This window comes from Stegodyphus dumicola, chromosome 10 (genome assembly GCF_044657685.1).
Source record: "Stegodyphus dumicola isolate Sdum_Otavi_A_Nest chromosome 10, ASM4465768v1".
In the NCBI taxonomy this organism is placed as follows: Eukaryota; Metazoa; Arthropoda; class Arachnida; order Araneae; family Eresidae; genus Stegodyphus; species Stegodyphus dumicola.
The window spans coordinates 67726495-67752845 of record NC_140777.1 but is presented as its reverse complement, the minus strand read 5'-3'; the positions used below and the strand labels follow the sequence as shown (position 1 = coordinate 67752845).

Below are 26351 nucleotides of genomic sequence, written 5' to 3'. Positions count from 1 at the left end.
TTTTAATTGAAATTATTAATGTAAACAAAATAAAATTTGACGAATAATGTTACTTTGAGGAATAAATACCATCAATGTAATGTTTACTTCCGTATGCTGTATGTAAGTCTTCCAAACCACCAGACGCCAAATAGATAGCAAAATGGAATCAAACCTACGAGAGGACAGCTGTGCAAGTTCATAGATAACAAGTTCCTAAGAACCAAGAATGAAACAAAATATTTTCCAGGTATGTTTATCTTTAACTGAATTGCCTAGCTTCATGTGAATTTCCACCCCTTTTGGTCGATAGCTCTTGAAGCGATTTGCCATAATGAAATACCTTTCTGTGTTATTAGATCTTTTTTTAAGCAGGAAATGTGAAAGATGCGGTATGCCTTCGCCGGGACTCGAACTGCGAACTTCCCGATTGCTAGCCGGGTGTGCTTTCCAGTTGCACCACGAAGGGAAGGGGTAAGGAGGAAGAAAATACCATACACCTGTTTACCACATTGTGGGGTTAAAGTTTCATGAAGATTTTCTGAGTAAGCCAACCATATAAAAAACAAAATTTGAAATATAATATTTATCACAAGTGGAGAAGATCTGCTACAGATAATTAAAAAAGAAATGAAAGCTTATACTTACGGAGGGGTGAATCTCACCAACTCAGTTCTAAAAATATGGGATGAAAGCGATCGAAAATTCACTATTTCGTAGTTAAAAATTGCGCAATATAATTACAATTGTTAGTTATTATTTACCGAAGAATCAGCGAGTATTTAGTTGAATTTCATTGCCAGTTTATAAACAGCTACGCTTAACTCTCAATAGCTTCTTACTCTGAAGCCTTTGCCTATGGCGAGCGGAGAATTTTTATACATACACTCATAGACAAAAAAAAAAAAAAAGAAAAAGAACGCACCAAGAAGGAGTTACCCGAGTGGGACGAAAATCGGTAGAAGTGATGTACTACATGTACAGAAAAACAAATGATTACAGTCTTAAATATAGTTAAAAACAGCAAAACAAACAAATAAAAAACACAAGACATTAAGTAAATTAATATATGTACAGAGCAGGCTGCTGACGGCATGGTGTCCAAGGAAAGAAGTTACTCCAGGTTGTCAGCAATGCTTTTAGCAATGGTAGTGCAGTCTCTAATGCGGCTGATCGCATATTTATTCTTAATTGTGTTCTTGAACCATGCTGGCATATTGATTGCAGTTGATCTTTTCAAATGTGAATTTCTTGTGTGTCAGCAGTCAAACAGATAGTAATCTGGGTCACCAGTACTGCCACAAATACATTGGTCACTGTCTCCTAGGCGAAATCTGTGAAGATAGGACATATATGGGCCGTGCCCTGTCAGATACTGTGTGAGGTGCGAAGAACTACTGTTTAAATTGTGGTTAACTTTTGGTTGGAAATCATACAGTCTTCTGCCTGTGGTACTTGTCTCCCAGTAGTTTTGTCACTGCTTCATTAGTTCACATTTGAGAGTAGTTTTCAGATACGAGTGCGGAAGGGGCACACCAATGCTATTCACGTGGGGTTCATTGGCTGCGCCCTTCGCAATCATATCCGCTGCTTCATTTCCTTTAATCCCCGTATGGGCCGGAACCCAATGTAGCTGGGGCTTCAGACTTGCAGGAATCGAAATTAATAGTTTTTGTATGTCTCTGACAATGGGATGTCTACTGCGGCCGCCTTGGATGGCCTGCAAGCTTGACATTGAGTCTGTGTAAATTACTTTATACCTGCCATTGTTAGCAGTAAAGTCCAGAGCTGCCTTTAGGGCTGTAAGTTCTGCCTGAAACACCGAGTTAATGAGATGAAGCTTCTTAGCCCAGGAATGGATTATGTGGTCACCCTCCATTGCACACCACACACTGCCAGTCCCGAGTTCTCCTTTGGAGCCATCAGTATATACGGCTAAGGATTGTAATGCACTTGGAGGATTACAGTTTGATCCTATATCGAAGTCTGCAGGGTGGCAAGGAGAGTGGGCAATGTGATTCTCGTAGTCCGAGGATACATAAGTCTTACTCCAAATAGTAACGTCTTGTTTTAGTCTGATCACTCTCACCACAACACTCTCGCTCTGTACTATCAGGTGCAGGGGCGGAAGCCCAGCCAATACATTTAATGCAGTTGTAGGAGAGGTACGGAATCCTCTGCAGATTCCCAGAAGAAATGATCTTTGCGCGGAGTTCAGTGCGTGTTGCATGTTAATCGTGACATTGACGCCCCATATGGAAACGCCATGAAGAGCTATGCGCTCAGCGACTGTGACATACCATATTTTGAGCATCTGTGAGGAGACACCCCAGTTAGCAGCAGCTGTTCTCCGCATTGTATTAGACAATTTATGTAGCCTTTCTTTAAGATCCTTGATGTGAGGGAGCCAGGAGAATCTGTCGTCTATAATCACACCCAAGTAGCGGAAATGTCTCACGAATTGTATGTTTCTGCCATGAAGGTTTACGCACGGGGTACGCTCGTGCCTTTTTCCTGTGCTAACTAGCATTCCTTTGGTTTTTGCTCTTGAAATTGTGAGCTTATGTTCACTGGCCCAGCGGACTATTTTGTCTAACGCTTTTTGGGAATTTACCTCGTAACTGTTACGGCTATGACCGTTTGAAATTAGCAAGAAGTCGTCAGCATACGCTATTATTTCTGATGTTTCATCATCATCAAACAGGTTGAGCGCTGTGTCTGCTACCAGGTTCCACAGAAGTGGACCTAGGCAGGAGCCCTGCGGGCAGCCTTTCGTCACCTTTTGCATGTGGACGCCTCCGTCCGTTGTAGCTTGAATTCGTCTTTCACTCAGGTAGCTGTAGATCAAATCAAATAAAGTTTTGGAACAATTTATATCTTTGAGACATTTCAAAACATCATGCCACCACAACGAATCGAAGGCACCTTGAATGTCTATACTGATGACAACAGTATGCAGTTTATTCTGCTTGTTTCTAAGTACCGTGTTCCGTACGTGATTCAGTGCGTGATCCACTGACTTTCCTGCTATAAAGCCATATTGCCTAGTATTTATGAGTTTATTAGCATGAATGTAAAAATTCAGTCTTTGAAGTATTATTCTTTCGAGGATTTTTCCCATGGCTGGGGATAGGCCTATAAGAAGCAGCCTCGTTTGGATCTTTATTTCCCTTTAGGAAGAGGGCAACTTCTGCTATTTTTGTGCCTTCTGGAAAGTGGCGAATTCTCCAGCATGCCTGTAAATAGGAGAAAAGTATTGTCGGATGCGTGTTATGTGTAGTTCTGAGAATGCCGTTGTCAAGCCCATCCGGACTTGGAGCTTTACTTGGATTGAGCTTCTTGATTACGTCATTCAGTTCCTTGCTTGTTGGAAGAGGCTCAGAATCAGGAAAAGACGAAGTATAATAATGTTCAATACTAGTTCGTATTTCCTTCTGCACTGTAGTATCTTTATGGGGATCATCATGCTGGAAAATCGTTTCCAGTATATGTGTCACTGTCTGGGAACTAGTGTTGGCATTCTGACAGATTGACGTAGTTAGGCTGGTAGGTTTGAAGACATTATCATGAGCAACTTTGAATAGTCTACCAAATTTTTCTGTTGCGTTCGTACAATATTTCTGCCAACATTCCAGTTTAGCCTTTGAAATCTTCCGTTTGTAGACTGCGCGGTTTTTCCTGTAATATCATTCCCAATGCCTCTCTTTCATTTGAATCGCGGCAACCTTGAAAACGGCGCCTAAGGGCCCAAACTATACTCCGTTCGGCCACTAACATGGAATTCCACCATGGAGTTTTATTTGAAATAGAGTGACTTCGCCGTTTAAGTACTTTATCACAGACCGTCTGCAATATGTCTATTATCATATTGTATGCAGTATCTAGCTCTTCCTTATCACTTGCATTTTCAAAGGCTGCTACTAAATGAGAAACATGGGGTGCTAAAGAGCTGCCAAATTTCTGGGAATTTATATATTTTGTTTTCCATCTATTTTTAACTGCGTAATGGTGTTCTAAGTCAATGTCGAATGTAATAAAACGATGGTCGCTTAATGATGGGCAATCACTCCACACATTTCAATTGTTTGTTCTTGGGTAAATGGGAGTAGTTGCTAGTGTAATATCTGGCCAGCCCTCTGCCATGATTACCGCCTGAGAAAAATTGGATGATTTACTGAAGTGATAGAGCTTTACAAAGTGAAAAAGTCAGTAACGCGTTTCCCCACCTCTGGTCCTTATGCAAGCAGATATTCGACTTGGCATCGATTGATAGAGGTTGCGGATGTCCTCCTGAGGGATATCGTGCCAAATTCTGTCAAACTGGTGCGTTAGATCGTCAACATCCCGAGCTGGTTGGAGGGCCCTGCCCATAATGCTCCAAACGTGCTCAATAGGAGAGAGATCCGAACTTCCTGGCCAAGGTAATGTTCGGCAAGCACTAAGGCAAGCAGCAGAAACATGTGCTGTGTGGGGGCGGGCATTATCTTGCTGAAATGTAAGCCCAAGGTGGCGTGACATGAAGGGCAACACAACGGGCCTTAGAACTTCGTCGACGTACCGCTGTGCTGTAAGATTGCGACGGATGACAACCAAAGGAATCCTACTATGAAATGGCACCCCAGACCATCATTCTGGTTGTCGGCCTGTGTGCCGACAACCAGTCAGGTTGTTATCACACCGCTGTCCGGGGCGTCTCCAGACTCGCCTTCGCTTGTCATCGGGGCTCAGTTCAAAGCGGGACTCATCACTGAAGACTATTCTACTCCAGTCAGTGACATTCCAGTGCGAATGAGCTCGACACCATTGCAAACGGGCTTGACGTTGGTCAGTAGTAGTCGGCGCAAGGGGCGCCGTGACCTCAGCCCCCTTTCTGTGAGCCGTCTATGAATGGTTCTTGTGGTCACTGAAGCACTAGTTGCACGTACAATCGATGAGAATGATGCATCTGGGGCTGTGAGTGTCGCTCTGACGATTGCTCGGTCTTCACGTTCTGTCCGTTTCTCGAGGCCTACCGCTTCCTTCTGGACGCTGTGTGCGGCCATGGTTCACCCATTCCTGCCAACATCGTCTAATAGTGGCATCGCTGCTGCTCAAATGTCGAGCTATTCGCCGATAAGACCAACCGGCTTCTTTGAGTCCAACTACACGACCTCTCTCAAAATCTGACATCTGCGCATATCGTTCGCGCACCTGTATGCTAGGCATAGTTACTGTCTACCAGAGTACACGGAATGAAATTCGTGAAGAATTTATGACCTGGAATCGTGATTTCTCCTCTTAAATATCCTGCCAGTCGCGCAGATCAGATGCGCTGTAGCGACAACCGTTCATTCATTGGCAGTCAAAATGTAAAATTTTGCATTTTCCGTCGAAACCTGTATGCATATCAGTTTGTGTCCAATTTGTTTTATATCTTCTCAGTGCGTCGTTTTTTTTTTTTTTTTTTTTTTTTTTTTTTGTCTAAGAGTATATTTGTATATTTTCGCCATTGACTTGGCAGTTGCTGCAGGTAAGCATATTAGTTTGAATGCTTGGTCAATAGATAATTTCTTTTATTTCCATGTTATGTTGCAATGAAAACAGGATGCAGCACAAACGAAAATGCAGTCAGAGGTTTAGCTTTTAACTAAGTCTCAGAATACCACGAAATACTTCGGTAAATGGAAGAATTCGCGAAATGGTAGTTATGATAAAATACGATTGAAGATGAGGAATTTTTTTGGTAAATTTTAAATATAAGACAGTAGTAAAATTAAATATAAATTGAAAATTTCATAATTTACCCATTCTGTCAAAGTTACTTCTGGAAATTACATAAATTTATTTCGAAAAGTAATCAGTTACTTTGGTGTTATGATTGCTGTCGTCAACATTCCATGTCATAGTAAGTCTAACATCTTAGTAATGCACGTAAAACGGTTTCTGGTTCAATTTCTTCAAAGGAAGGGAAAAAAAATCACGTTGTATAGTATCAAACGCATTTATCTTCTTCTATCAATCTAAACGCATTTTTATTTATTGAAGATAAACGTTTTCGTCTTCTTCATCGCCTTCGATCTCTTCCTGGCTTCTTTTTTTTTTTTTTTTTTTTTTTTTTTTGTGCTCTCTAACATGTCCTCTTCAATAGGAATACTTGAGGTCTCAACATTATTATCTATGTATATAAATAATCTTGTAATTGTTTATTATTTTTTAAATTGTTCTTTATTTTTCAACTGCAGCCACATATTATGCAGTTCCTCTTGCCCATCGTCGCTACTGATAACAGTAGTGTCAATCGTGGTGATAAAGACAGCAATTGCGAACAGTTTTTTTCAGAGATAACATAATTCCATACTTCTGCAAGTTCAAATACTCAATCATGTAAACTTATTACTCAAAAAGGCTGACTATTTTCAATTCCCATTAGGGCCTTTTTCAAAAAATTTTTGTGGTAATGCTTCTTAACACTTTTTATCACACCTTGATCCACAGGTCGCAGTTTCGCAGTAGTATTGGGAAGAAAGAAGGAAACCTTAACACTTTTATATACTTGTTCTTTGATATCTTGAGGGTGAGCACTACAGCAATATTTGCTGTTCTAAATGCTTTTAGCCACTTTAAAAAATGTCTCAGGTCATCCATGAGTTCTAGTGGAAATCATAGTCCATTTCTAGTGATTTAATACTTCTAAAACAATTTGAATTTTTTCTTCCACTTGTAAAGGTTTCAGATTTTCATTTCTTTTCATATTTGCTCGTAGTAGTATAGTTCTTCTAACTTTATTGTGCTAACCTCCGAAACATATTTCTTCTTTAAATGCTAATGTTGTCTGCGCTAAACATTGATAGATAAGCTAGTTTCGTCGACGTTGAATGTATCTTTTGGCTTGAACGTTTCCATGATTTCTTTTAGTTTTTTATCTTAGATACATCTTAGATCTTAGATACATTACATAGATCTTAGATCATTTGATACAGTCAGCTTCATTTACAACTTTGTTTTCGCCACATATGATTTTATTTTATGTCTTCTTTTTTTTTTTTTTTTTTTAATTTCTCCAGTCACTCGTGGATTGTTTAGAATTTGCTTTGCACTAAAGCTTTTGAAAACCGTAGCTTTTTCTACTGTCAATAGCCGCTGATACCGGTACATTTTTTTCCTCTCACTCTGTGCGGCCATTTAACGTTGCTTCATCAACATCTTCATAAAGGCACTTTTTCTTATGCTATGCCTTTGGATCTTTAAAATCATAGCTTAAAGAAAATTTATCCTGATTTTCCGATAAACTATTTTGCAAAATACCGAATTTTATGGCATTGTCTCTCTTCTTTACATCTTTATACACTTCGTCGAGAATCAGCATTTTTTCTTTAAGTGTTAGACACTTTCTTTCGTTTCGACATTTTGTCATACAAAACACAACTATAAAAAAGAATATGCAGTACTGAACCACGGAAAGCAGAAATAAAAATAATGTGAAGCTATTGCTTAACCTTCAGCGATAGGTTGGGTCAGGGGTCTCCAAACTACGGCCCGAGGGCCACATCTGGCCCGCGGAGAGCTAGCATACTTGAAAACTCCTTTTAGAGAACATATTTTTTATAGCAAATTAAATTTAGTTTACTGAAGTATTCTAATTTTATGTTGAATAATTATTAATATGACATCTACATTGATATGGTCATGGGCTAACTACTCATAACATTGTTGTAGGCTTATTGTTATTGTTTTTGTGATAAGTTGGATAAAGAAACACAGAATTGTAATGAGTAAAGACATGTATAATATGCAGAAAATTTAACTTCAGTATATAATAACTAACAAATTATTGAAATGAATCCAACTAACATTTTATACATTTTAAATAAAAACATAACTTATAACAAGCATAATGACGTATGAAATACCAATGAGATTTATGTAATTGAGATTTTCCACTGACAATAGTTTGTAGTTGTGGACTAATTTTACTTGTACCAATTATTAAAAGAGATTTAAGATGCTCATCAGTTAATTTAGATCTGTAAACATTTTTTGTGTATTTCATTTTGGAGAAGGTCTTCTCACACAAATAAGTAGTACCAAAAACAGAAAACAGCCCACGAGCAAATTTATGCAAATTATCAAATTGTGTCAGTGGAAGACTCTTATAAAATTCCAAAGATGAGTTTTGATATTTGTTCTTAATTATATCACTGCACTGTAGATCAATCATTTCCATTTGAAGTTCCGGGGCTAGGGTTTCAATGTCAGTATCAAAAGGATTCTGAAAAATCTTAATTTGATTCGCAATGGCATCAAAGTCCGAGAAACGAGTATCAAAATTTATTTTAAAAGCACTCAAAGTTTCGATTGCAAAATCGATAGGAAACTCAGTCTCAGTGGTGTGGCTGAATATTTCACATGTTTTAAAATGTGAAAAACATTTACTTCGTAGTTGTGATTGAAACAGTATCAACTTCTTCCGGAATGATTTGGTATTAGTGTATAAATCAGGAAGATTCTGGTTTTCTCCTTGCAATCTCAAATTCAGTTCGTTCACATGTTTTGTCAAATCAACATAGAATGCTAACTTCCACAGCCATGCGTTGTTTTGTAATTCAGTAAGAGGGCGATGCTTTTCATTCAAAAAAATTTCGATCACTGCTCGAAGTTCAAAAAAGCGCTGAAGGATATTCCCACAACTAAGCCAACGTACCGCAGTATGATAAGGTAAGTCATTTTCTCCAATCTCTTCAATAAATTGTCGGAATTGTCGGTGATTCAGCCCAAAAGATCTGATAAAATTAACAGTTGATATGACTGGTTTCAGAACTTCAGACATATCCAAACATTTTCCGCACAAAGACTGTTGATGAATGATACAATGTAAGACTAATGGTTTTGAACCACCCTCATTTTCTACAGCCTTTGACACAAGAGCGACCACTCCTTTATCTTTCCCACTCATGTTTTTGCTTCCATCAGTTGTAATACATTTCAAGTTTTTCCATCGAAGGTTCTTTTGATTAATGCCCATTTCAACTCCTTTAAAAATATCTGTACCAGTAGTTATGCCATGAATACTATACATATCAAGAAGTTCTTCATGCACTTCATAGCTTTTATCTACTCCTCGAATATAAATCAACACCTGAGCAGTATCTGACACATCCGTTGACTCACCCAAGGCCAAAGAAAACCACTCAACATGTCCATTTTTGTCGAACAGTTGAGAGAATATATTTTCAGCAATGATTTCTACTCTTCGAGCCACAGTGTTTAATGACATACTGACAGTTTTTCATAAATTTACCTTTTCAGGGCATATTTCTTCGGCTACTGCAATTATGCTTTCTTTGATCATTTCTCCATCGGTGAATGGTTTTCCACGTTTTGCAATTTCAAGAGCCACACAAAAGCTGGCACGAGTTGCAGCCTCTTGTTCAGTTTTGAGTTTTGTAAATGAAGATTGCTGAGATTTCAATCCGCGCTTCATAGCTTCGAATTTTTCTGTCCGTGTATATTTTGAGTAATTTTGAAAATGTTTTGTTTCATAATGACGTTTAATGTTATATTCTTTGAGAACGGCTATGCTTTCATTGCAAATCAAACATAGCGCCTTGTTACTGGATTCAATTACGAAATACTGAATGTTCCACTGATCTTTGAATTTTCTGCATTCACTACCAATTTTTCGCTTCTTTTCCATACTACTAAATCACACACAAAAGCAATAATTCAAATCAAAATACTGTTACAAAGATGTCTTAAACTTAAACACGCACAAACACGTTTTAAGGAGGTACGCACTATTTTATTTCACAACAGTGTCATAGGAACTGACTTCTGTACGTGCTATTAGCGCCATCTGTTAGCGATAGAAGGACTAGCTATTTCCGCTTGTGTCCACCAGATGTCGTGTCACGTTACTCCTCATGGCTCGTACTATACGACTAATCTAGAAATTACAGATAATGACAGGAAAATTAATAATATGCAGTGTTGCCGTTTTGCGGACTTTATTCCGAGTTGCAGCCTTTTTTAAACGTTGCGTACTTTTTCGGACTTTTTTTTTCATCAGTGGACTATTTCACTTTTTACCACCGGCAACAATGATAATATGGTTTTGGCCCTCGGAACTTACTGGAGTAATCAGTATGGCCCTAAGGCTGGAAAGTTTGGAGACCCCTGGGTTGGGTAAATACTTACTCATTCGAGAGTCCTTCCTCCTCCACTTCATCCTTCTTGTAGAATGAATCGTGACAACAGATAACGAGCCACCTGCTTTTCTTTAGGGCCACAGCTGGACGCACATACGTATCACAGCAAATAACTAAATTATTTTAAAATAGAAGGAAAAAATGTAGAAAAATTATCCATTTAAAACTTTGTTAAAAACAAACTGAACTTTGCTGTTTCGAGTTATTTATGGGACGAAATTCACACCTAAGGCAGAATTCCCCCAAAAGACTTCACTAAATAGACGAATTCATAGAATAGAGTGTTCGTTAAGTAGAGATTTGACTATATTTCCATATACTAATTGAAATTTCCAGAATAAATTTCACTCAGTTATTTACGATGTTTGCAGACTTTATAGTAAAAAAAATAGTTATAGCTGTAATAAACAATTGCAATACAAGAAAATGCTACAAGAGAATTTACATTTAAAATAAGCAGTAATATTTGCGTAATTACAATCCCTAATTATGCTTTCCTAAGTGATATGCTTTAATGGCACATTAGCACCGTTGCCAGCATTGTAGCATATAATTTTATGCATGCATATTGTTAGAAGTGTTATTGACACGTGTATAGTTATAACATCAAACCTCGAATTCCACAAAATTAAAGATGAACGTGTTATATTTATAACTAATAATGAAGTCTGTAAGAAAAACAAGTTCTAAAAATGACGAGCGGCGATCTCAACATACAAAGCTAAAATAGATTTAGAAATCAGTTGCTACAGTCTCTCTTGCCAGATTCCTCCACTTTATAAGGTATTGTGTCCCTTCTTTCCGCATGTCTTCTTGGTGTAGCTGGAAACACGCTTGACGCGTGTTCGAGTGGTCTGGAGTTCGAATCCCGGCGAAGTCGTTGAGGGTTTCTTTTGAAATTTTTTTTATATGAGGAATAATGTGATTTCTAACGCAAAACAACGAGTAAATACGATTATCAAATGAAAAATTGGCATTATAATCTTTTTTTTTTTTTTTTTAATTACTTAGAAGTCATTACTTTTGCCTGTAATGTGTGCATGTCATGAAAAGCCAACCTTTTGCTGATCCCGACGTATTCCACCTTTCGAGCAAATTTTATATTTTTTATGCACTTTTCCATGGCATATAAATTTTAATGGCCAGGAGTGCGCTTGCTTTTATTTTATTGTTGATCTTTTACGTCTAGCATTTGCTAAATTTCTAAAGTACTATAATTTCTCATTAGAAGAACGTATTTTATTTCGCAGCATATCTGTATATTTTAGATAAATAGGAAAAAAGAGAGATGGCTTTATTAGCGGAATTATACATTATATTTTTTATTACACAGCATTTTTAAATCATTTTTCTTTTATAATCTTATTTATGCGATGAAAAAATAACATCTTGTTGCGCTAATAGAATTATATTCAGTTAAACCTTTAAAGAAAAAATGAATAATTTTCATTATTTCTGTGAATAATGTTTACGTTTTTTTTCTTCTTTTTTGGCTTTTTAGGGTTTATATCCTCAGTCTCATGGAATAATAGATAATACTATGTATGATCCTATTAAAAAAAAATTGTTTAAACTTGGACGTCCTGAATCATTCGAGTCTTTCTGGTGGGAAAAAGAACCAGTAAGTTTTAATGCTATATCTTAGTTTTACTTTTGTTTTTAGAATTTTTTTTTTTTCTTTTTTCTTTTTTTTCGCTTTTCTTGCTCTTGTTGCTACAACATATTAAACACCAACTATAAAATAGCTTATTTTTCAATTTATATCTTTTTTTTAATCTGTGACTGTTATAAATTTTATCATTTAATTGGACTGCTAAATTTACTTGCATTTTACTTCAAAATGAGTCTTCTGTCCTTAAATAAATGCATAAGTGATTCTTGTAGAATTTAAATCCAAATTTGTTATTTTAATAATGTATGCTTCATAAGATTTTAAAAATATGAATTCAAAAAGTTATATTCTAAATTAATCAAGCAATTAATTACAAATTAGTAAATTTTTTAGGAAAAGATCAAATTCTAAAAAAATACAGATAAGTAGAGATTTTTAAACGAGTGCGTTGTAATTCACTTAGATGAATGTTTCAGTGTTCTGAAATATAAATTATTAAATTGTGGCTTTATCTAATTTTGAAAATTATAAATTATGTATAAGTCTCTCAAAATATTGTTGCGTGCGTACGGGTTCGTAATAGATCGAAAGCACACAGTTCCGATGATAGGTTAATAAAATTTATTTTATCAAAAGCATACTTCAAAGTTCTGCAATTTTTCACAGAAATACTCGTAAAGGTGTTCACAGTATCAAAGAGTACAATCAGTAGTTACGCTTCAAACTACTAAGAACGTTAAACACAATGCAATGTAAAGCGCATCTAAAGTGAGGGCAGATGCCCTCTCCGGCCGTATATGTCGGAGAGATATCCTGCCGAGATATTTCTAGTACTTTCTGCTTCTCGAAATTACTGGAAAGCAATCTGAGGGTAGAATTACGGTTAGAGCTAACAATTGCATTTATTCAATTACAATGCATATTTCGGTGATCCAGGGACCGCTCCAAAATGTCGCCAAGTTATTTAACGGCTTTTGGCGTTTTAGCGCCAAATTTGGGGACAAAATAACTCACAAAAACGTTTTTAGCATGGCGATATCTCGCCAAATTACCGAGATACTCATTTAATCAATGTTAAATGCACTTGCCCTTGTATTCTTACTTTTCCGATATAGCTTATCTCTTTTAGATTTTTCTGATGTTTCATTACACAGAAAAATACAACAATTTCACATATAATTGCACTAAAATCATCTATCTACGTACAAAATTCTTAACATTATAATAATGATGGTAAAATTATTGTACATTCTAAAACAAGCAAACAAAAAGCTGAATGGGGTGTTGAAATAATTTACTTTTATGAGTTTGCTTTGAAGAGTTCGCGAATTTATACAATTTATAATTTTTACTATTATATTAGTTAATGAATAACGGGAATATGAGGCATTTTCCGTCAGAAAGATTTCCGCGAAGCCGTCCAACCCCTGCAAATAGTTCTCGAGTATTTTGCCATATTCAAATAACCTAACTTAATGACCATTTATTAACTACAGAACTAATTCTCACAAAAAATAAATAAATAAATAAATAAATGAAATAAAACGCGCAAAAAATCGTGGAAGAATCGCTAAGACATTATCAGTATTATCGCTGGAAACTTTCACTATTGAATCGACTAGTCCAGTGGACGGCCAAATGTGACTCTTTGGCTCCTTGAGTGTGACTCGCATATTCACAAAGCCTACAGACCATTTCACTACGGTCTGCTCTCATTGAATGAAACATCTTTTTGGCGGTCATATTTGGAATGGCTAGTTATCGCCCTGTAGGCGTGGTAATTAACGCCAAACAAACAGAAACAGCGTTTATTTCATTCGATATCTTTTTAGTTTATGAATGAAAGTTTGGAGGAATTGTGTGGAATATATTTTAAATAACTTACTGATCTTATTGATAGTTTATTTGTATTTGAATTTAAACTTTTAAAAGTACGTAATTGTTTTACAATAAAAAGGTGTTTACATGGAGATTATGCACTTTTTCGTCATTTCTGTCAGAAAGAGTCTGATGTGTAAATTTCCATAGCGCATTCATTTATACAAATAAAGGAATGTTAAAAATAAACCAAATGAAAACATTCAGTAAACATTTAAGAGCGTCGGATACCTATTTTTTTTTTTACCTAAATTAAGTATAACTAAAATTATATTTTATTCCATCTGCGCTATTTCTATTGAAATGCTTTTCGGGATCTTGATCGTAATCTTGCTACTGGTATCTACTGCAAAGAGTACAAACCAGTAAATAGAAATAAGAAAAATGAACAAAAAAAGAGAAAATAAAGGCGTTTAATTTTTAACACCGCACCCGAAGGCGAAAAGACAAATAATGACAAAGTCATTGAATAAAGTTAAAATAAAAACAAATACGTGTAGAGTAGAATTCATGAAAGCTACGAGCGGGAATAGAACAGGCGATCTGGAGGTCTGAGAATTTTTTTCCGCGCTCGTTACCGCTGAGCTGCGGTTTCTCTGGTGGGCTGTGCGCAATTTTTGGTACACCAGGCTCAAACACAAATTGTAAAGGCGATGAATCAAAAGTCGCCAAGCACTAGGTTCTGTAACCCTACGTTTCCTGTTTTAACCAATCGGAGCAAACAGCAGTAGAAACGGTCTGTAGGCTTTGTGAATAAGCGTGTGGCTCTTCCACAGAATAGCACATGCGGTCATGCGCACGTAAAAGCAAGAAAATTTTGAAAATACAACACAAAGGCCGTCAGATTTTACACAAGCATAAAAACGGTTACAGCCGAAAACATCGCGGACGAAAACGTCGAAGAGAAAACAACGCAAGGCGAAAACGTCGTGCTACAAAACATCGCAAAGAGAAAACATCGTGGTACAAAACATCGTCCTCGAAAATAAAGCGGTTCAAAAACTTCGCAGTTTGAAAACATCATCGTCGAAAATATCGTGGTAAAAAATAAAGTATCTACAAATGATCGCATGACGATAACATCGCAGACATGCTTTTGTCAGGCTTTAATAACTGTAAATAGATATTCCCATAATAATTTGTGAGCGCAAGATGTAGAGAAGGATAATTTTTACTTTCACCTTTTTTTTATTAACTAATAAATTTTTGCTGAAAAAGTAAGAAGGAAGCATAAGCATAGAAAATTAAATGCAACTTATAGATTATAATTTTTATAAAAAATTACCAGTAAAAACTTTATAAAAAATGATTTATTAATGGTCTTTGTTGGTTAACTATGTCGGTTTAAAATTCTATTAAGTGCTATAAGTTGCATTAATTTTATATGCTTAAGTTTCATTCTTATTTTCTCAGCAAAAATTTATTAGTTAATATAAAATATGAAAAACAAATTATCCTTCTTTCCATCTTGCGCTCACAAATCATTATGGGAATATCCATTTACAGTTATTAAAGCCTGAAAAAAGTGTGTCTGCGATGTTATCGTCATGCGATCATTTGTAAATACTTTATTTTTTACTACGATATTTTCGACGACGATGTTTTTAAACTGCGAAGTTTTTCAACCGCTTTATTTTCGACGACGATGTTTTGTACCACGATGTTTTAGAACTGCGATATTTTCTCTTTGCGATGTTTTCTCCCACGATGTTTTGTAGCGCGACGTTTTCGCCTTGCGTTGTTTTCTCTGCGACGTTTTCGTCCGCGATGTTTTTGCCACGATGTTATCGGCGGACACCCATAAAAACAACCGAAAACATATCCTCCTATACTATTTCTAAGAAAGAGGTCGTACTCCCGTTGCGGTAATTGTCACATGCCAAATTTTAACTAATGAAATGCTTTGAATTAATATACCATTCAATGACAATTTTAACTTGAATGAGAAACCAAATAACGTAAAAATGAAGCTTTAGTTTCAAAATATCAGAATTTTCTGCTTCTTAGACCTTTCAAACTTGAAAGTATTTTCCAGTGTCTGAAACAAAAATTTTCTTAGCAACTCAATTTAGGCAAAATAAAATACATAGATGATGTTTCGGTTACATATAATATGAAAAAAATTCAAATTGGAAGTGTCTAAAACTAAAACCCAGATATTTTGACACAAAATTTCATTGTTACATTATTTAGTGTATCAAGTTAAAATCGCCATTGTACTGATTCTAGTAGGATATTTACTGATGTATTGATAAATTCTAAAGATATGCTATTTTGAAATAAAAATGTAACTCATGAAAGTAAGTAACCCGGGAAAAGTAAGTAACTCGTGACTGATAAATGTGCCATTGTACTGATTTCAGTGCAGTGTCTCATTTATTAGTCACGAGTTACTTTTACTATTGTATCCTTCATCAAGCAGCGCTTTGTGAGCAGACATTTCCAGAAGACATTTGCAAAGTTATCGAATTAGTGATTGAGATTATCAACTGTATTATAGCTATTAGATGAGACGTAACATCTACCACGAAATAAAATTTTTGGATCCACTGATCGTTCGTTGGTTCTGGACAATAAACACCCTTTTCTAGAAGAAATGCTTCTGTTAATAAGTACGCGAAACATTTCAAAATGTTCCCGCTTGTTGACCAACGTATTTTGTTATGCAACAGAAGATCTACGTACTCACTCTCCATTTCAACAAAAAATTCTTTAAGTTGGCAATGATTAAGAGCCTTATCAGCTTAATCAAAAAATACAGGGAAAAGGAAACATAATTATTCCAATGTTAGAAGAAATTGTTGAGTGCGTATGGATTCGTAATAAGTTGAATGCACAAGTCTGATGAAAAGTTAATAAAATTTATTCTTATCACAAGAAATAAAAACAAAATGCTGAAATTTTTACTCACAGATATTTGCACAATATCACACAGTAGTTATATTTTGAACTACTAAAACGTTAAATAGAACACAATTCAAAGCGTGAAGAAAGGTAATCCGATTTCAAAATTATAGCAACTAAGTAAACAACTGAATTGAGATGTTTCGCTCCGGCTTTTTAAAGCTTTTAAATCAATTACGAGAAGCTTTTGGTACTTTCCATTTTCTCGAGGTTATGGAATACAGCTACGAGATTTATTAAATGTTAAATGTAGGTGTTCTCGTATTTTTTTCTCCTTTTCCGTAGCTTTGTCTTAAAAAATTCGTCACGCGCTGCATTACAAAGGGAAATGAAACAATTTTAATTACAATTCTAGTAAAGATAGCTAATAAATAAAAAATCCGTAACAAAGTTATTTCATTTGAAAACAAATTATCTCTTTTTGCTTAAGATTTTGAAAGAGAAACTTTGATTCACTTTTCAAGCCTGTTGAAACATCGCCAAGAAAATAATTCTAATATTGGCATTTTCTATTTCAAAACAACAGTTTTAAAAATGAGAGAAGTTTTTCTCAGCAGATTTCAGAATTCAGAAACAACAAAGCTACTTTAGGCTTTGTTAAAAAAAAAATACCTTTCAATAGTACTGGCAAAGAATTAAATTTTTCTTCCTTTAATACTGACAGTGGTAACTTTGAAATCAAATTGCTGGATTTAAAAAAAAAAACAAAAAATTATGGAGCTCAAAATTTGAACGTGGTTATGATGATATAGAAACACTAGAGAAAAACAAATGTGATCTTAGTTCACAGCCTACTGCGAGAAATTTGTACTCGTAGCGTTCTTAAGAAATCAGAAAGCCTAACAAAATAGTAGAAATTTACGAAAACCTTTTTACGAAGCGCAAAAGCGAAGCAGGACGAATACTTACTGTTCACTGCATGAAGAGGAGTCAGTTCCTTCAGAATTCCGCTAGAATAATTCACGCAGAACTCTCATCGTTGGATAATAGTTAACTTTTCCGGTCGATGGGATTAATATATAAGCACCGTTTTTATTTATTTTATCTTCTTGGATGGCCGAAGACCCCTGAGGTACTTGCTCTAAAAAATTAGTTACAATCATTTTTGAAATAGACTTCTAGTATCTGCTTCAAAATTAGTTTAATTTCCGAGACTTCTGTATTATAGAAATTTTGGTAAGAAACAAAGAATTGTCGGTTTTAACCTTAGCGAAAAGCACATGGTTAAGGATACTCACAAGCAATTCATTCAATATCTATTGTATACAGTTTATTTAATATGTACATACATTAAATTATTTATGTATATACATATTAACAATCATACATATACACAAACAAACACAAATATATATTAAACTACTTCTGTATTTAATACATGTATAAATATACATTTGCATAACAAATACAAATATATATAACTACTTCTGTATTTAATACATGTATAAATATACATTTGCATAACAAATACAAATATATATTAAACTACTTCTATTTCAAATATATATTAAACTACTTTTATTTCAAATATATATTAAACTACTTTTATTTCAAATATATATTAAACTACTTTTATTTCAAATATATATTAAACTACTTTTATTTCAAATATATATTAAACTACAAATATACATGTAAGATATAACAAAATACGATAGCTGCTTTAAAAAATAATTGGCGACCTCAAAATTAACATTCTAGATTTGGTGATCTCCCCTTAAATTCATCTGTTCTCCCTAATTCGAGAATCTTCCATTATTATATAACAACTTCACATTAACCAACCATAGCTTAGTACTTTCTGCATGTACTTTGCACTCTCGGAAATAAACTGCGTCACTCTTTTCCTAGCTTCCACCTTACTAATAGCTCTTCATTTTGCTGCCCAGTCTAAGCTGCTTGCATCTTAATTTTAAGAGTCAATAGACATAGAAATTTATTGTATTTCATTATGATTGAATCGGAAATGTCTCGTATTTCATTTTGATTGGATAAATATCCATAGAAATCATTGGTGTCCACCGATAACATCGCATCAAAAACATCGTGGACGAAAACATCACGGAGAAAACAACACAAGGCAAAAACGTCGTGCTGCAAAACATCATGGGAGAAAACATCACAGTTCTATAAAACATCGTGGTACAAAATATCATCATTGAAATTAAAGCGGTTCAGAAACTTTGCAGTTTAAAAACATCGTTGTTGAAAATATCACTGTAAAAAATAAAGTATCGACAAATCATCGCAGGACGATAACATCGCAGAAATGCATTTTTCAGACTTTAATAATTGTAAATGGACATTTCCATAATGATTTGTGAGCACAAGATGGAAAGAAAGATTTTTACTTTCATATTTTTTATTAACTAATAAATTTTTGCTGAAAAGGGAAGAAGGAAACTTAATACTTAAGAATAAACTGAAGCAGAACAAGAAATAATTTTCGTTATAAGAGTATTAGATTAACAAAAGTGAAAAAAATAATCTCATAATTAAGTTTGCAATTTTTTTATAGATAAGGTCATGCAGTTACTTATCTTCCTTTTTCAAATCTTTTTTAGATTATACTTTTAATGAAAAATTACCAGTAAAACCTTTATAAAAAATAATTTATTAATGACCTTTGTTAGTTAACTCTGTCGCTTTAAAATTCTAATTAGGTCGTATAAGTTGCCTTAATTTTCTATGCTTAAATTTCCTTCTTACTTTTTCAGCAAAAAATTATTAGTTAATAAAAAATATAAAAGTCAAAATTATCTTTCTTTCCATCTTGCGCTCATAAATCATTATGGAAATATCCATTTACAGTTATTAAAGCCTGAAAAAAGCATGTCTGCGATGTTATCGTCATGCGATAATTTTTAGATACTTTATTTTTTACCACGATATTTTCGACGACGATGTTTTTAAACTGCGAAGTGTTTGAACCGCTTTATTTTCGACTACGATATTTTGTACTGCTATGTTTTCTCCCACGATGTTTTGTAGTATGACGTTTTCGCCTTGAGTTGTTTTCTCCGCGACGTTTTCGTCCGCGATGTTTTTGCCTCGGTGTTTACGGCTGTAACCTGTGTTTTATTTTTTTTATTATATCACGTAATCCTTATTTAATAATAAAAATTTGTATTTGAAATAGCTGTCTGTTCTTCGGTAATTTTTGCCGATTTACGATAAATTTCGATAGTTTGCAAACCTTCTTAAAAAAGTCTCGAAAACCAAAAACTCCCTCCGACGAATAACATTCACCCTTTCATCTATGAAAAATTGTGCATAAACCACAATAGAATAAATGCATTTTTTTAAATTCACTCTAGTATTTGTTTACCATAGCGACACTCTGGCGCTAGATTCACTTAACAGTATTATATTTCGTTCATATTATAACTCATAATGCACAAAATTTATAACATTTAAAGAATAGAATTATCTAATCGTTGCCACATGTTCTATAAAAATACTATAATAAAGCTAGAACGATGTATAAAAGAAATTAAGCAAACAAAACAAAAAAGAAACAGTTTTTCACAGACAATTGAGTATTTCTCATTTAATGAATTCAGTTCTCACTTCGCGAGAAGGCAATGCAGTGAACATTTTTCTATAGAATGATACTAATCATACTTTATTTGATACTTATGTAAATGAATTTTACCAGAATAAAGGCAAAAACTTATCTAACAATCTTAGACAATACTGTTGCCTATTGTCCACTATTAAATTAACCAAGTCATTCTAATTTTTTATACAAGTATTCTTGTTTCTAAAGTATCATCAATAAAATGGTTTCATATAATAGTTTATTTTAGTTCATTATCTATACAAATAGCTGACTTATGACATTTTCGCCTTGCGTTGTTTTCTTCGCGATGTTTTCATCCGCGATGTTTTTGCCTCGGTGTTTTCGGCTGTAACCTGTGTTTTATTTTTTTTTATTATATCATGTAATCCTTATTTAATAATAAGAATTTGTGTTTGAAATAGCTGTCTGTTCTTCGGTAATTTTTGCCGATTTACGATAAATTTCGATAGTTTGCGAACCTTCTTAAAAAAGTCCCGAAAACCAAAACCTCCCTCCGACGAATAACTTTCACCCTTTCATCTATGAAAAATTGCCTGTTTGCGTTAAGATGCATGCATTCATACGTAAGTACCTTACATTGCTTTAAACCAACAGTCCATGTGATTTAGTGATCCCTCAGGCACGTGCTGCTGGATGTTCTACATAAAGATTATTGCGTTTCTGTTTGGTAATTGAACCAAGAAGTATTCGTTGCCTTCGAGGCAAATGCCTCTTAAAATACACTGCTACACTAATATTGCCTCCATTTTAGTCTTCTGGTTCATGAAGAATAATTTTATCCAGATTTTATCAGATCCTTCTATTTTATGGGCTGAATACCTTGTTAGGAATTTACAGCCATGAATTATTTGTGTGTGGACAATATTGTAGTTTCCCTCAAAAGCTGAAATGCGTCAATGAACGAGCTTGTGAACAATAAAATTTATGCAATATATCTGCTTCATTTTAAGGTATCTGCCTACGTTCGGAGCACTTTTTTTTAAAACATAGAATTCTGATGAAATATATATTTATTTAGTCAAAATATGATATCAAATCATGAAAATAGGTAAATTTTTAGGAATATTTTCATAAATGTTTGAAATATATGCAATTTTATGCACATTTTTAGGAGAATTTACCACTTGCGTTAAATGTCGTATATTTTTCCTCACAGCATATATTTCAATTTTATTTATACTGTATACTACTACAACACTCAACTGTGTTATGAACTAAAATGTTTATGATATTTCTAAAATTTACTAAAATATGTGTAATTACATGAAAAACGCAGTTTTTTGTAAAATATTTCTTATCGTTTTATATAGAAATACTTATAAAACAATCAAATTAATAAATATAACTTAGATTGTAGCTTAAAACCTAGTAAATAATATAGAAAACACTTTAGTAAAATTTAATAGAGATACCTTTAGAACATTTTGAGTAATTACATTTCTTGTATGTAAAACACTAGAAAAATTAGTTTTCCAGAAAACGCATTTAAAGATTTCACATTAACAGAAAAACTGTTCTGTTGCATTTACACACTTAAAATTCTCCACATTTGTACATAACACCCTTCATATCTTTATACTTAAGTAATTTTGATTTCCTATTTGATTTTAATTTTTTCTGGCTATTTTTGAAATGAGCGATGAATGACGTTTCGAGTTCTTTATTCTTTCGTTACCAAATCCAAAGTAATTTTTAATCATTTCTTGTTCAATTGATATGCCTAAATGTTCAAACACAGGAAGTAATCGAAGATACCCTGAATTAAAAACTAAAACTGCTATATATGCACCCAACCTTAGTCTTTATACCTAATCGCAATGTTGCCAGACCCAGTTCAAAAAACCGCAATGTTGCCAGTCCTAGTTAAAAAAATTAAGGCAAATAATTATTACCAGAAACAAAAAAAGTACCCAGAATTAAAATGAAATGTTTTAGCCCAATTTTACACACAAACAGGTAAAAAAAAAAACACGAATAACAACATTGTTTACCTTTAAGTTGAGCCTTTTAAATGGCACTTCCGGTCTTCCTGCTTTCACTTCCAGTGCAGTTAATTGGCTATATCTTCTCTTCTAATTATCAAAAACGTAAAAATGAACCATTTTCGGAATCCTACAAAACTGAACTTTCAAATTGGGCAATTAAAAAAAATTGAATTTTTTCGCCGAAATCGTTTTTTTAACGTAGGCAGATACCTTAAAGAAAACTTACACAAGTTAATTCATAATATATGTGTGATCTCAATTATGTATAATTTAAAGTGATATTTACAAATAGTTGAGTAATAATTAGTTTAAAGTGTTATTTCCTCTATTATTTTATTTTAAATGCATATTATTACATGCCCGTTACCAACTGTTACTATTTTGACTGATGACTACATTTTATAAAATAAATATATTAACACGTAATTTGAGATACCATCACCATGGACACTAGAAATTTAATATAAACACATCAGTCAGGCATTAAGACCTAAACCATTAATCATTTGCTAAACTAATTTTTATGCCGTCCATTCCCGATGCATTTTGTAGTTCTTTCAGAACGCAAATTTTATGTTTGTTCATTTCTTTTTAGGAAATAACTGCAAGGAGCAACATTAAATGTCTTACAACTTATTTCTGTTTTAGGCAATGAGTCTCCTAGGCCAACCGAGGCTTTTTTTTTTGTCATTGGTTTAATTTGTTGTCCATGATTTGTCATTTTATGTTTTTTTGGGGGGAAGGACGTACACTTTCTGGTTATCAAGTACTATTTTTACTTCTTTGTATGAAGTAAAGGAAGTATTATAATCGTGAAAAATTTCGCGTATCAACGAAATATCCATCCAACGAAAATATCCATTTTGACCGCTTTCGAACCTATTTGAGCGATGTTTTTGTGTGACATTTGTATGTACGGACACAATAAAGAACCCTTTCCCTCCAAAAAAAATTTTTTTTAAATGTATTTTAAATTGATTTAGAAAAGATTTTTTTTCATGACGTCTGTACGTACATATGTATGTATGTATCTGGCATTACTCTGAAACGTACATTCAATTTTTGGTACATTCAATTTTTGGTGTATGGCCTCCGTACATTCAATTTTTGGTGTATGGCACTGCTGTTACATGTAGATGTGCGTCTCCTTTTTTTGTTGCCAAAAGTATATACAGTCAAAAGTCGTTAACTCGGACACCCATAATCCGGAATGATCTATAATCCGGACCTCAAAGCCACAAACTTCCTGCGCATGCGTCGCATTCACGCATGCGCACAGGCATTTACGAGAGCGCGTAAGACCCTTACGGCTGCGAATATGTTTGTGCGCATGCGCGTTTAATGTGTAACGGATTTATACGCTAAGCTAAAGTTATCTAATTCAGTTAATGTTGCAGATTGCGTTGTTACTTAATCTTCGAATTGGATCCGGCTTATTATTTTTTGCAGACTGTTAGAGCAATTTTATAAAAGTAAGCTTGAGCTTTCGATTATGTCAAATAGAATTTCCGATATATATTTACTACAAAGCGAAAGTATGTTTTGAAATCCGAAATCTGTTTATCAATTTCACGCTGCTCTGCGGCAGAGGGGTGGGCAGAAACGTCATTATTAGATTATGATAGATTAGAAAGATTATGTCAAATAGAATTTCCGATATATATTTACTAATATGTAATTTGTATCTACAAAGTGAAAGTATGTTTTGAAATCCGAAATCTGTTTATCAATTTCACGCCACGGATTGGAAGTTGATCTGTCAGCACTATCCTTATCTTCAGGGCAGATGTTTTTATTTTATTTGGTTTATAATTCCGTACTAAGTGTAGTATTTCATCTCGATGTACTCCGTCTTTGATATGATTTAAATCAAGTTCCTCGTCATTATAATTCGCTTCCGATAGTGAAGAAAGTGTCCCAGAGGTTATTGAAAACGAAAATGTTTTCATCATCGAAATGATGAAAACACGAAAATGTTTTCATCATTTCGATTGACAAATTAGTCGGTATTCTCAACACAGCAATTATAGAACTTGAACAGCGGAACTTTGTAACTAAACAAGAAATTATGTCTGTTTAATAGAATTAAAGAGAAAGTATTATCACATGAAACGAAACAACTTACATTGAAGGAAATGTTTAATAAAGTAAACAAATACATATTAAGCTTTTTCCTTTTGTAAATTTTGATACCCTTTAGATCATAATTGTTCTTTATTTCATAAATTACGGTTTCATATTTTTAATTTTGTAATTTCTGCATGCCATCTTACCAGATTTAAACTGATGATCTATAATCCGGAAAAATCGATAATCCGGAATTGCCGAAGTCCCGACGAGTCCGGATTAACGACTTTTGACTGTATCTGCAATCTGTTACCCGGCTCAGTGAGCTCAGTTTTTTTTTTTTTTGTTCTTCTATGCTGGTAAATTGTGCATTGTTTGCTTTAAAAAGGATTTAATTATGTTGTTCTTATGTTTTGGTTAAGGTTTTTATGCCTTTAATTAATCTGCATGCAATAGCTGTAGATTTATTAACAATTTAAAAGTTGTTTAAGTGATACTATGCTTAATGAAGCACCCATTTGTTCATGTTTGAATCTCTTGGTAGAACAGTGAATTAAGTCAGTTTCTGCACTTTGAGTGTCTTTTTGCCGAGTGGGACCAAAAGTAATCTTTCAGTTTTGTGCACCGAAAAATCTACTTCTTGTCCGCTAGCCGAATTCTTTGTTTTGGGGTAGAAACCGTAATTTTAATTGTAAAAATTATTCTTTTCACTGCTCTTAATTGTATTATGTGATTTATATTTTTCTGTATTTTGCAATTTTTAATGAAGATGTTTCATGATTTTATGTATTATTGCCTTGCCGCAAAGTGAGAACTGAATTAATTGAATGAGAAATATATCCGTAATGAAATTCCAGGAAATAAGTTTAAATGAAATGCAGCGACGATGTGTATAATTTAATGGGCAGTAGAAGCAAGTCATGCGGTGTACACATCAATTTTTTTTAAGCTGTAGATGATATTTTAATATCTTGGAATTTTGATAGGCAACTACTGGAAAGAGTTTCCCTTTGAATTTTAGAAACACTGCACTTCTAAAAAATGAGGGAAAATCTCATTTCGAAAAATCAAATTGAAAATACTCATTTCGGATATTGCTCACTTTGTTGTTTTTAATTCATCCCATATTTAACAATGTGCTGATTTAGTGAAATGACTTTTTTCACAGCTTAGATTTCTGCTGTAATATACGTAGCACTCTTAAATTTCTTATTTCTGAAGTCATGCTGCTATTTGAATTGAATTACATCTGTCATAAAATTAGTCTGCATAATGAAATGTAATTCATTTTGATATAAGTCTAACTTTTAATCTAAAGGTTTCATAAAAGTGGAGCGTAATTTGCTAAGTACTTTTTTTAATGTCATTCTAATATTCATTTAGAAATTATAATAGAATGCCACAAATGTATTATTTCAACTACTGGCTGTGTACCTATGGTATTAATAGTTCTATATCAAAGATAAACTAAATTAGTTAGTGGCCTGTTCTTTGATAAAAAGCTAAAAATTTTACTTTTCTATTTTATTTTCATAATTATGTGAAATTTTTATAGATATGGGTAACTGCTGTAAAACAAGGTAAAAAAGCTGCAAGTTTTTTTTGGCCAGGCTCGGATGTAAAAATCTATAATACTACACCTACTTTCTTTAAAATGTACAATTCGTAAGTATTTGCTTGCATAAATTTTCCTTTTTTATCCTAATAATTTAAAAATATTTTAATATTTCTTATTACTTTTTATTTATTATTTCTTCATTAAATATTATACGTTAATTTTTTTTAAGAATATTTTTTACACATGTGCTAAGTCTCAGAGTTTTAATGAAATTATTTTCAAATTTATTTGTTTCTTTTTCACAAACTATATTTTAAATGGTATGTACTTATTCATAAAAATATATTTCATATTTTAAAAGGATCGATTTTTAAATATGAATATGAAATCATCTTCATTTTATGATAATAATTAACTTGAAAATCAAAATTTGCTGTCATGAGTAAAATTATGTCTTGAAGAATATTATTGCAGTTTTGTTTGTTTACTAAAACAAACTGCTTATATGCATTATTTAACTATAAATGAACAGCTAATTAGAAATGACACAATTTTTAAAGAATATATTAGTGCTTTAGTATCTAATATCTATTGGCTACAG

At 33.6% G+C, this 26351-nt stretch overlaps 1 protein-coding gene across 1 annotated transcript in view; it reads left to right on the top strand.

Moving 5' to 3' along the window:
* The window catches only part of LOC118192267 (ectonucleotide pyrophosphatase/phosphodiesterase family member 3-like), a 130428-nt gene that overhangs the window by 46126 nt on the left and 57951 nt on the right, over positions 1 to 26351 (top strand). The window contains exons 5-6 of the mRNA XM_035363193.2: positions 11665 to 11784; positions 25748 to 25857. Coding sequence (XP_035219084.1) covers positions 11665 to 11784; positions 25748 to 25857 — 230 coding nt within the window. The remainder of the gene's footprint in view (positions 1 to 11664; positions 11785 to 25747; positions 25858 to 26351) is intronic.